Here is a 13049-nt window from a genome sequence, read left to right on the forward strand (position 1 = left end):
CCGCAGCCCTGTGCTCTCCCAGCCTCTCTGCACAGGCGCGACTCACAGGCTCCCCAGACACAGCTACAAATTGCTCAGGTCACCCTTGGGCTCGCCGGCCACTTCTGAGCTTAGGTCACCCTTGGTTTCCTCAAACCCCATTGCAAAGAACTTGTGTCACCTTTGGGCATCACAAGCAGATGAATGGCCACATTCTCAAAACAGCCTGGCATATTTCAAACCCCAGGGTGTACAGGGCAGGCTGGAGCAAGTGCCATGAGAACCCAGCCAGGCCCTCCTGAAAGCCTGGCTCTGCTTTCTCCAGGCAAAGAGTCTGGAGCAGAAAGGGCCCGACGCCAGCACTGTGCCACCAGCCTGTGCTCCAGCTGCCTGTGCTCGCTGGGCATTGGTGCTCCACTGGAGGTGGAGAGGCCATAGACCGAGGGGGTAATTCCTCTGATGTCTGTTTAAAGAGCACTGTGTGATGTGTGTTAAGGGCCATTTGGAGATAACTGCTGCTCTGGGAGAAGGGTGGGCAGTGAAATACTCTCAGGCAAGAGCAAGTGTCTGAGCCGAAGCCTCACTCTTGCCTTCTAGGTTCCCATGCTACACCAAAACCTGCCTCAGCACAGACTTTTGATCAAGGGGGGGAGAGTCGTGAACGATGACCTCTCTGTGGTGGCTGATGTGTACGTGGAAGATGGAGTGGTGCAGCAAGTGGGACCAAACCTAAACCCTGAGCCACGGACTGGACTTGTTGTGCTGGATGCAACCAACAAGCTGGTGATCCCTGGGGGTATCGATACTCATACACACATGCAGTTCCCTTTTATGGGTAGCAGATCAAAAGATGACTTCTATACAGGAACCAAGGTGGGTGCACTTATGCATGTCTATGTGTGCATCTGGGCTTTCTCAGAAAGGGATGTTGGCTGGTTATTGAATATTACTTCTGAAAGAGAGAATGGAGTGTGAATCAAGCACAGGCAATTGTTTACTGCCCTTGCCTGGAACATTGTAATAAGTGGCTGGGGTGCTCAGAGAACCACCTTCAACCAGGATGTTATTTGGGTTCCTTCAGAGACTTTTCTGGCTGCGGGTGGAAAGTATTAAGCGCAGTCATTTACCCTGGCTGTTGCTATGCAGACTACAACTTGCATTGGTACATGCAACAAGCTTCACATTTTTCTGAGCAAAGGTTAATTAAAGCAACAGTTTAATTGCCCAGTGTGTTAGGAGCTCTTCTGTGGTAATCTGATCTTTCTCCCCTGTTAAGCATGGGGGAATGCAAGCATTTCTTCTGTCATTCATGTCGGACCTTACTGTGTCTCTCAGTGACAGTCCAGTTCAAATACACTTGCTAAAAGTATCTAATCTCTTACAGTTTTACACTTGAAGTGGTTTTTTCAGCTTTTTAGCTGATCTTATTACATTCCCTGCATTAGCAGTGTATCAATCACTAATATCAACAGTATTATGCATGACCTCCATACAGTAAAAATATTCATACAAAGCTCCCTAAAATTTGTAAGGTACTTTTCTAAGAGCTTTGCTGGCTGAAATCCTTTGCCCACAGAAGGGATCACATTGCCCTACTTGGCTTGTCTGTTAGCCAACATCCTCAGAAAGCCTGTTATATCCTGTCCCTCTCCCAGCAGAACTGACATTTGCTAAAAGGCAGAAAGCAATAGTGCATCCCTTCTAAAGAAACGTATTTCGCTGATGTGCATTTTTTCCGATGTGCAAAATATTAATTTACCTCTTTGAAATAGTTGAAATAAGTTAAATTTAACACATTTTAACAAATGGTATCGTGCAGTAACGACACAACTATTAAGAACCTTTGAAGTTTGTCATCTTGCTTAGATTGACCCCATTCTTTGACAGGAAATTTCATTTCTTGCTTGCCCCATCATGTCATGAGAGTACAAGTTAGATTGTCTGAGTGGCATAATTGTACATTTGCATACTCTGACAAGGATTTGGCTTTTTTTAATGTTGAGACCAGAGTACTGAAGGGAGCCCTACAAATGACCTGTACGCTAACCTTAAATTACTGGCATATTTATTCCAACTCAAGATAGATTTGCTGGTGTTGCTGCTGTTATTTGAATGGAAATATTTTACACTGGATAGTTTTAAGCACTAGAATTGTTCTTCTCAATGAGCGGGAGTTGTAGTGGCTCATTATAATAGACTGTAATTATTCTGCAAAACTTTGACAAAAAATTATTTTATCCATCACAACAGATCTTTCCTGCCATACCAAAAGGCTACTATGTCAAACATAACGTGTCTCTCCAAGTCAAACATAAGATAAGATGTAAAAGGAAAGCTACAGTATTGAATTTCCACCTCCAGAACTGATAGCTCGAAAGGGATTATAAATTTGATCATGGCAATTTTTTTCCCCAATCTGAGTGTCATGGTTTAACCCCAGCCAGCAACTAAGTGCTGTGCAGCTGCTCACTTACTCCTCCCCCCCCAGCCCTGGTGGGATGGAGTGGAGAATCAGAAAAAAGGTAAGACCCATGGGTTGAGATAAGAACAGTTTAATAATTAAAGTAAAATATACTCCTCCTACTCCTCCTCCTCTACTGCTACTACTACTACTAGTAATGAAAAGGGAGATAACAAAGAGAGAGAGAGGAATAAAACCCAAGAAAAGACAAGTGATGCACAATGCAGTTGCTCACCACCTGCTGACCGATGCCTGAGCATCAGCCCCTCCCGGCCAGCTCCCCCCAGTTTATATACTGGACATGATGCTCGATGGTATGGAATATCCCTTTGGCTGGTTGGGGTCAGCTCTCCTGGCCGTGCTCCCTCCCAGCTTCTTGTGCACCTCCTCGCTGGTAGAGCATGGGAAACTAAAAAGTCCTTGACTTAGGGTAAGCACTACTTAGCAACAACTCCAACGTCAGTGTGTTATCAACATTATTCTCACACTAAATCCAAAAAACACAGCACTGTACCAGCTACTAGGAAGAAAATTAATTCTATCCCAGCTGAAATCAGGACACTAAGTCTCTTCCATTGCTGTCTGGTAGAAACGAGGGAATCTATTATTATATGGGCCTAATAATGCTGTGTTCTTCAGATGTCCATAGACAAGAAATACACTTTTAAAAAAAATTATAGTTACTGAAATGGCTTCCACAGGCAGTTTTTGGTCTTCTGCTTTTTTTAATACATGATGAGAAAAAAAAAATCAAGTCCACAATATCTGTCCTGCTTGTCTACAGACATCACAAATTATGTTTCCTGGCTGAAAGAAGTGCAGAATTTGATTTCTGGAATACTTAGTTTACATGGTTTAAAGTGCACAAATATGTATATTAATGCTTTGTCATTTTCTGCACCAATCCTTTATTTCTCTGTGAAGATGATTTTTGTAAACTAATTATCAACAATGTATTTAGAAATTTGACATCACAAGAGAACTCAAACAAATGCGACTTGAAGCTGGAAAATGATTTTGTTTGATGGGAGAAAACATGTAAAAGAAACAGCAATGACTGTGTCTTTCTCTTAAGACACCTTCTTAAGGTGTAAGTGATTTAATTCCTAACGTGCCTCCGTTGACTTTAAAGAGAACCAAAGATGCAGACTAACTGAGATGTAGGTGTCTACACTGTGAAATCCCAAAGTAGGGGACATAAATTGTGTGCTAACTTGCAAAAAAAGTAGTATTTTTTTTAGGTTTTGAGTTTTTTTGAATAACTTTTTGAGGCACTGAGCAGGGAAGCTACAAAATAGGGACTGCATACACAAAATAGGATGTCCAGATAGTCAATTCACTGCCTAAAAGAACACTATAGATCCAGCCTAGTGATCAGATGTCAAAAAGTTGATATTGTGGATCTTTATAACCCAGGTCAAAGTGTGGAAAGTTTTCAGAGCTATTTACTGAAGGTCATGATCTGACAAATATTTTGGCAAGAAAATCAAGGAGACAGAGTTGTGTTCCAACTATTGCAAAATATGCTACAATGATTAGCTAAGATTTACCTATTCAGTTGAATAAAGGCATAGAATACATCTCTTTACAAAGAGAGGGAAAAAAAGATGTCAGGGGGGAAAAAGAGACTTTAAGTGGAGTTGTGGAACCCATGACATTTTTTTTTAAGGCTATAAATATTCTTCAATTCTAAATCCTGTTTGACAAATAAGAAGTCAATCTGTTCTTGTTGAAAAAAACTTGACAGTTTGAACAACTTCTCTGGGAGAAAATGTTTTGCTGAATTCATCACTGATTCACAAATGTTTACGTCACTCTCCAAACTTCTTTTTTTTGAAAAATACACTGACATACTTACAATTTACTTCTGATTGCTAAGTGAAGAGAAAGAAGGAAGAGGCTGATTGATCTAGAAATAGGAAGAGTAATATAGCATGAATTCGAACTGTGTATATTTCGATCTGAATCGGTTGTACCTGTTGTGCAAAGAGAAGTTGTTCAGAGCAATAGAGAGGATTTTTCTGGATAATTTGGAAGATTGCAACAATTACAGCAAAGGAATTTCTATATTGGATCAGTTTCTGTTAGTTGAGGATCTGGTTTCTGGGTGTGACTAACAAAGATCCTTCAAAAGAAAAAAAAGCAATAATTCAATTGTCCATAAAGGATAGTGAAAATTATTGGTTAAAAAGCAAATGTTGATCCTCGTAACATACATAAAGCAAGATTTTTGTTTATTTATTTACTCGTAAATATTTATATAGATTATGTAAATACCACATTCTATTTAAAAACCTGCTGTGCAGTTTTGCTAAATGATACCCTGTCAGTAATAAAAATAATTTTAAAACACTTTAAAAATCCTTTTGGTGTTAGACAAGAGTTTGGGGATTTTCACAGTGGATTTTCAAACTGAATCATTTTTTTTTCATTATGTATGTGCCCCATAATACTTTCCTGTCACACAGGCTTGTTTTTTCAACTACATAGCATTTCTCAAGTTGGCTACAGTCTTCTGGTGGTCTTCTTTCTTGGTGATCCCACCCACTTAAGGAAACTCGCTGATGCATTAATGCTGTAGACTTAGCTCCAAATCTTTGATAAGATTTTGTATGTATGTGAAAACATCTCCTTTAGTCTAAGAATTTCCCCATGATTCTCCTGAATAGCTGTTTGAGAACATCCTTCTCAAAGGCGGTGAAATTAATCTCTGTAGTCATTTTGCAAGTTCAGACTCACAGGAAATTTGCATTCTCTCTGACTGCTAAATATTAACTTTCTTCCTTTCAGGCTGCTATAGCAGGAGGAACCACTATGATCATCGACTTTGCCATCCCTCAGAAAGGCTGTTCTCTTATTGAAGCTTTTGATACATGGAAAAGCTGGGCAGACCCTAAAGTCTGCTGTGATTATGCACTGCACGTGGCAGTTACGTGGTGGAGCGACAAGGTAAACGCGATAGCTGATTTTCAATTCCATGAATTGGTACCGCACTTGCCTTGAATTAGTCCTCATGTGTTAAATATTGCTTGCTGGCAGTGTCGTAGTTAGTATTTTTGTGTGTAAAAAATACACTTGAAGTAGTCCACAGCTGTCTACATGTATTTAAAAAAAATAAACTCTGTAGATTGCCTGTATCTTTGGATAATACTGCACAAAGTTAAAGGGAAAGGAAGCAGTTGTGCAAGACCAAGACCAGGCAGGCCAGAGGGGGCAAGAGGTGTTTGTATAAATTTTGCTGTTTGTTACTTGAACACTTGATAATCTATGTCCCTGTTAAGTCTTGGTGTTATTTTTTTTTTAATAAAAAGGGTATACATTAAAAATATGATACTTAACTTTCTTCTTAAAGGAAGAGTTCTGTTCCTGAGTGACTGCAGTAACATCTCCTTAAAGTAAAGCAGAACTAGAGCCAATAATTACTTGATTGTGAGATTATCTAAAAAACGGTTTTGGAATTTACATATGGACGAATCATCCTTGTTGTGTGAATGTTTTCTGATCCCGAAAGCTTTACTGAATAAATTAACTTCTCAGGTTCTTCACATCTATCTGAACCTGACCCACATTTTACAAGACCCCTTTGGATCCTCAGAGAATGCGCATCAGTACATAGATATATTAAGTAAATTCCATTTTAAAATATGAGTACTTCCTCTAATTTTAAACTTTTAAAATATATAAACCAAAGCCTTAACTCTGCAAACACCCCATCTTTGGTATTCTATGCACTAAGCATTAAATAAAGTGACCGCAACTTCTAGCTCAAAGCAAAGGCATGAAATAAATTCTCCAGTGAAGTCTGAGGAGTGTGCATTTAAAACAGCCTTAGTAGAGAACAATAGAATTGTACTGAAAAATCCAATACGACTAGGGAGGTGTAAATCAATGAAATGTTCTGGTTTATATTAAGAAGTTAACTGTTTTAAAGGCCAAGATTGAAAGAAATAGAAAGGTCTGATGTTTTGTAGCTGTAAAAGACCTGGGTAAAGAAGACTGATTTTTCATACCCTTCTAATTAGCTCTCATCTCCCCAGGATTTAAAATATTGATTAAAAACATATATTCTTTACAATGGCTTCCCTTAGTCGTAGTAATTAGTGAAGAAGAAAATAAATTACATGCGTCTATATTTGTGCCAGAGCAGGACCTTATGTGGGGTATTTATTTGTTTGTTAATTCCCACTCATGATATACTCCTATCCCTCCTCTGGATAAGTCCAGAAAATTTCCTCAAGTTTTATATTAATGTCTCACTGTTCTTGGGCAAATCCAACCAGATTATTAGAGAGAAGATGAAAAATAACGTTTTACTTTTTGAAAGGAATTGATCCTATGGAAACTGTAATAGCATCACAGATACATATAAATTACTGTCACCATCATTTGACTGGGAAAGGAGAGCCAAAGTTAGGTAATGCATAGCACTAGCTAACCAACTGTACAAGACACCTTTGGGCTAAAATTTGCATCTTTCTTTCTTTCTTTGGGACATGTTTTGCTAGGCTTCACAGACCCTAGCAGAAGCTATCTAATAATATATAATCCTATCAAGGAGTGCATACGAGAAAAATAAGCAGGCTTGTCCCTAGAGTTTTAGAGCCATTTTGTTTGATGACAAAATATTTCAAAAGGCTGCATGCTGTTTACAGTCAAGACAAAGCTCTAGGCGATAAGATCTTTTCTGCCGATCTGTTACTTACCAGAAACTGAAGCCTGTTTCGATCCAATTTTGAAAATCATTTTTGCACAAATCTCTATACTGTATAAGTTGGATACATTGATTGTAATATTGGACAGGGTGTTTTCAACATCAGGAGGTTTATTTGGCGTAAAATTCTGCTTCACTATCTTTTGTAAAAAGCATTCCCTTCCTGCAATTAGCTTGTGCCTCCAATATCTGCACTGCAGTGGTACTGGTTTATATGCTTTGAGAATCAATTCGCTACAAGAAGAATAGTATAAGTCAGTCTTTAAATATGTGACTTGGGCTGTTTGGACTAAACATATGTTTGATGAGTGAGTAAAGGCTCGCCCTTCATACTTACAATTTCTTTATACAAAATTATCATCAAAGGTAAAATATAATATTGCTGTTTTTTGAAAATTGCTGACTCTCAGGTGAAGGAAGAAATGAAATATCTTGTTCAAAACAAAGGTGTCAACTCCTTCAAGATGTTTATGGCCTATAAAGATCTGTACATGGTCAATGATGCGGAGTTATATGCAGCCTTTTCCTGCTGTAAGGAACTTGGAGCAGTTGCACAAGTCCATGCAGAGAATGGGGAGCTAATTGCACAGGTAGGCATTTGGCATTTTGTCCATCAAAGTCAGAAATATAAATGGTCCTGTTACCTAAGCACCTCAATAGATTTATTAGTACCATCATTGTTTCATAGGGAAAAGTTTTTCTACTCTTTTTTACTTCCAGGGAACTGAAGACAAACACCTTATCCAAGATCCTAAAGGTTGCTTCTTGTGGGCTAAGAAATTGTAACCTGGAAGTTTACAATTCTACCCTGAGTTCAGGGAAGACAGGAGGCAAAGGATCCTGTTACAATGAGAGTTATACTTGCAGTGTAATATGTACATACTTGCAATATAATATGTATACTTGACTGACAAAGAAAGCAACAATCAGAACCTGACCATCAACCAAGTCGAAGGGGGAACACTTGGCCAAGTATTTAGACATCAGGTGTGTGTGATGCCTAACCCTAGGTCTCTCCAAACATAGCTGGCTCATCTAACAGGAATGAATCCAGAAGCACAGAGAAAGTTTCACTGACTGGCCACAAAAGCCTCAACATTCCTCTGCACGTAGTTAGCCTCACTCACACTTGCTACTAACCGTCTTAGTGCTGCGTGGAGGTACTGGGAGTATAACTACATTGGTCTTTGAGTTTCTTCAACTATTCTAGTCAATAGTGCTTTGACTCCGCCCCGGGTCCCATAACAAAAATGAATTTATTGCTAAGTAATCTCAATTCAGCAAAGCACAAGTTCCTCGAATATAGTAGGGACAAAATCTTATGTCTCTTAAAACGTCAGAACCTCATTCAGAGGCTCTGGATGTGTATCTTTGTGCTTAGTAAGGATCTTTTTTTTTTTCCTATGAGGGGTTAGTACTGTCATTTCAGTTACTGGCTGTGACTATTTAAGCGTACATATTGAGAGAGGGGTAGGGTTTTCAAATGTGGTGGTTTATCCCTGCAAGCCAGTAGAGTGTGTGCTCTGAATTCACTTGGGTATTCCAAGACATGTGTTTATTGAGAAATATGCTGGATTTCAGATAACACAGTGATAACTTCTGTTGAAAAAAATCATAACTGCCTTGTTTTTTTTCCTCAAACTAGCTGCAGTGGCCGGTTTAGGATCCATCTGGCTCCAGCACGTTCACAACACCATGGTTGCACTTTAACTGATTCTTACATGTTTTTGTGTGGTGTTTAGAGTGCAAAGAAGATACTCGCAATGGGAATAACTGGCCCTGAGGGGCATGAGCTGTGTCGTCCTGAAGAAGTGGAAGCTGAAGCTACGCAAAGAGCAATTACCATAGCAAATGCTGTAAACTGCCCCCTTTTTGTTGTCCATGTAATGAGTAAATCTGCAGCAAGGGTGATAAGTAATGCACGAAGAGAAGGTAAAAGTTCTAATTCTTTTATACTTGGGCAATGGCATTAAAGGAAGGGTCATGGAAAACCAAACATAGCATCAGTGTCCTACTTGTCATGGGTGCCATAAACTTCAGAACATGGGTGAATTTCTTGGAGTGAGATCTCTAAACTCTGTGTGTGTGTGTTGTGGGGCCCAAGGGGAGCAAAACAGTGTGGAAGAACAGCAACTGGGATTGAGACTTTCCCTTCTCCCCAGATCAAACTTTTTTCTCCTTCATACTGTACCTCCATGGTTGAAGTGATGGCCAGGGCAGCATTATTGCATTAAAAATGATGTGACCAGTCCAAGACAATGTATGCTCTGCTATTCCCCTCCCTTGAGTTGTAGTCTGCAAACCTTTACCAGCTATTTAGATGAGAAGTTCTACAACAGAGACCACGCCATGTTTTTACAGACAGTGCCATGACATGACCAGGACTCCTATTCACTGGGCACTTCGAAATTATGATGACGACGACAGTGTCTGAAAACCTTGATTCCCTCCAGGAAATGATTTCTCAAGTCACATACTGCAGGGTTCATAAATAATTCTAGTCAGCCAAGGGAGCCTGGCTCTCTTGATCATATGTTGGGGAGGCTAAAAGCAGCCTGAAGGCTGTAGGGATTCAGGATGTTTTTACTCCTAATCTGTAAATTCATCCAGAGCAGCCTGTGAGGAGACATTGTATGGATGGAACCAGGACAGAACCCTGAGATTTGGAGAACCTAAAACTTTATGGAATATCTATCCTCATTAACTTTTTACTTCTCAGCTTGTATCCATCTGACCTAACAGGAATTGCATACAGACCTCAGTTTCCTTATTTCTTGACTTTAAATAATGCTTTCACAGGGGGCATAGATTATTGATATCAAAATGCAGAGTATTAGAGCTTGACAAAAGTGCAGTCAAAACCAGTGTGATATAATTGTGCTAATATAGATGCATATGATTATGTGGGATATGTATTGATTATGACCTCTAATAAGACTTATCAGTAATTCAAGTTTCTAAAAGAATCTAGCAGAATATTTTTTACTAGCACATCTTTTGGTACTGTGCTATATTAGATTCCTCCACTAGATGACAGTGCTGCTGGTAATGTGCATTATATCCGTCAGTGTACAGTTATTTGTACATTCACAGGTGTGGTGTCAACATTAACTAGAAGAAGCTGTAACAACAGTTAAAATACCCAGATCAAAGATGAAACACTGGCTGTGAACATAAAAGAGCTAAGATGAGATAGTGTTTTATAACAGACTATTCTAGTAAAAAGGTTCTGTGCTGATAGTAAATACTGTAAAATAGTGTTAGGCACGTGTTGTAAGAATAGCCTGCAGTGCCAGTTTGATAACTGACTTGATATATGTATGCTTCTTCGACATGTAAAAAGAAGAAATTGGTACAACTTATGCTTATTGTGGTGCAAATTGGATTTTATAGCTTCCTAGGTTGATGCAGTCAGATTCATCAATGCTTGCCTTTGTTCACAGCAACGTATAACATCTCTCCATAACTAATTTCTATTTGCGTGGAAGTATACTGTTTAGGAAACAGAAATCTAGGATTGATTAAGAAATTTCAAAAGATAGCTAGCTAGTGTACCACAAAGATAGTTGCAACAATTACAACTGTTGCAACTGATCTGTATGAATTCTCGCAATTAGAAATTAATTGTTGTTAGTTTCAGTAAAAGTTATTTTCCATTCTTCAATTAAAAGTGGTAATACAAAACAAGGAGTTCCAGACAAAAAGAAAATTCTCAAATATTGTATGAATGACAAATAAAACCCAGATATTTTGCTGAAAGATGTTTAACTTGGACAGGTTAAAACCACTCTAATGTGAAAGCTTTGTAAACTCTTAAATACCAAAAGGCTCTCAAGCATTTGAAATATTAACTCTAATGCAGTTTATTCATCTTTTTAAGATTATTTCTCCATCTCTTGATGCTAGCTTCCTGCTGTTTACAATTGTGAATTTTTCATGTTCCTTTCTAAGCACTTAGCATGAAGTACAGTGTGTGGGTGCATATTCATCCCTACCCATGTCAGAGGAAGACTGATATTCCTTCCTATTCCATCACTGACCTCAGAAGGGGAGAGACTGATCTTCAGTGAGTGTAATCTATTTTCTGGGTGACAGTGTGATACCAGAATTGAAGCATTGCTTCTCAAATTCTGTGGGATGGTGATTTTCCTAGTCAAAAAAAGTAAGTCAGAGCCCAATTCTTCTTTGTCCCTCATTTAGCTATACAAGGTGAAAAATAATATTAGAGCTAGAGACTCAAGGCCTGACACAGTTTGCTGAAGACAGTAGACATAATTCTGTTGTCTTCAGTAAGCTACGGCTCAGTCCTTAAAGGCTAAAATCAGTCATACAGACTGTAAAGGGATACTAGTTCTAATACCAGAATAAGCAAACTTTAGGGGAATCACATGAGTGACTGTCTTTCCTTCTCCCCTCCATGCTAAAGTCCACCATCTATGTCTGCTCTGGTCTCCAGCAGCACCACTCACCGAAGGAAATCTCCAGATAGTAGCAGCATGTTTTTCACATACAAACAGCTACAGTGCTGCTGAATATTCAACAGGAAATCCAAGATTTCCACATTATGACTGTGTTGGAGAGGGCCAAGTTAACTCATGCCTCCATCCTATTCTTTTTTTGGGCCCTACCAACCATTTTGCCAAAAGCAATGGTTGACCAATTCTCCACTTAAGAGGGTCAAACACAGCACCTCTCTGTGAGGACTGTTCTTGCTTGTCTCAGTGAGCTATTTCTTCATCCCTGTGCAAAACATGATCTTGAATCTTGCTAGACTAGGTAGAGGAACCGTCTGCTTCGACTGAAGGACACTCTGATATTTCTGTGTGCATGACAGTCTCGTTCACTTGAGTGGGAAGACAAAGAGGATCCTCTTCCTGCTATTATAGTCTTCCCTACAATGAGAATACAAGGCTGTAAAGTGCTGGTGTCAGGCAGTGTAGCTCCCTCTCCTTGTTAGGACTATCTGGTGTGAACTTACCAGGGAAGACTATTGTGGCTCTGTCACCCATTCCTTCGGCCAGTAACACCTATGGGGAAGCAAGGTTTATAAAATCTGATTTAAGGATATATGATTTATACTGCCTCCCACTTCAAAACACTTTCATTCTAAGAGTACTAAAGGCTAGAGATCATGTTCCTTTGCCCGTTTAACTGTGCTGCTACAGCTAAGGAAATAAGACTTTCTAGTGCAGATCAGAACTGCAGAGCAGAATCTTACTAAAAAGTCACTTTTTTTAAAAAGGGAGAAACATTTTGAAAAAGTGCATGCAAAAATATATACTTGGTCAGATTACAAGCAGCTTGCTTAGATTTATACAGTTGGTACCTCTTACCATCAGTCATGGGTTAGGTCTGCTCTTAGTGAGAGGAAGGCCATGTCCATAGCTGTGAGTATACAGACTCTCAAGCTGATTCTGAGCACAGGAGTGCAAATGAAAATGCCAACTTTTAGCTGGCTCATGCAGGACAGCTCAAGTCCAAACTGTAGATAGTCTAACTGATGCAATGCTATGCCTGATTCAAGAAACCCTGCCTTGCAGTTCTGCTTCTTGCAGATCATAGCTGGTCAGTGAGTATCTTTGCCTCATATGACCTTATCTTAAGAGCTTCTGAAACTTTTACTAGAATAAGTACACAGGGACCAATTTTTCAAGCCTGTAAATGTTAGTTGGTGTTTCTCAAGATTGTAACTCTTTTTAAGTTCTGATAGATGGTAAAATAAATTGCAATTGCATGTTCTTCTTTGTTATAAAGTAATTTATGTGAAAATAGCTCTTGCCAGCCAGTCTGGGCATCTGATGAAGAAGTCACCAAATCCATAGCTATTTCCCAGCAGCTCAGAGATGTCAGAAAGACCAAAGAGCAGAACACTTTCTGCTTTCTGTTTTTATTGAATGC

At 39.2% G+C, this 13049-nt stretch overlaps 1 protein-coding gene across 1 annotated transcript in view; it reads left to right on the plus strand.

The window, feature by feature from the left end:
• Positions 1-454: 454 nt before the first annotated feature.
• DPYS (dihydropyrimidinase) overlaps positions 455-13049 on the plus strand; it is a gene marked incomplete at its 3' end in the record, with an annotated part of 28701 nt that continues 16106 nt past the window's right edge. The window contains exons 1-4 of the mRNA XM_009707578.1: positions 455-852; positions 5231-5389; positions 7562-7741; positions 8894-9083. Coding sequence (XP_009705880.1) covers positions 583-852; positions 5231-5389; positions 7562-7741; positions 8894-9083 — 799 coding nt within the window. The remainder of the gene's footprint in view (positions 853-5230; positions 5390-7561; positions 7742-8893; positions 9084-13049) is intronic.

This window comes from Cariama cristata, unplaced genomic scaffold (genome assembly GCF_000690535.1).
Source record: "Cariama cristata isolate BGI_N322 unplaced genomic scaffold, ASM69053v1 scaffold19469, whole genome shotgun sequence".
Lineage (NCBI taxonomy): Eukaryota > Metazoa > Chordata > Aves > Cariamiformes > Cariamidae > Cariama > Cariama cristata.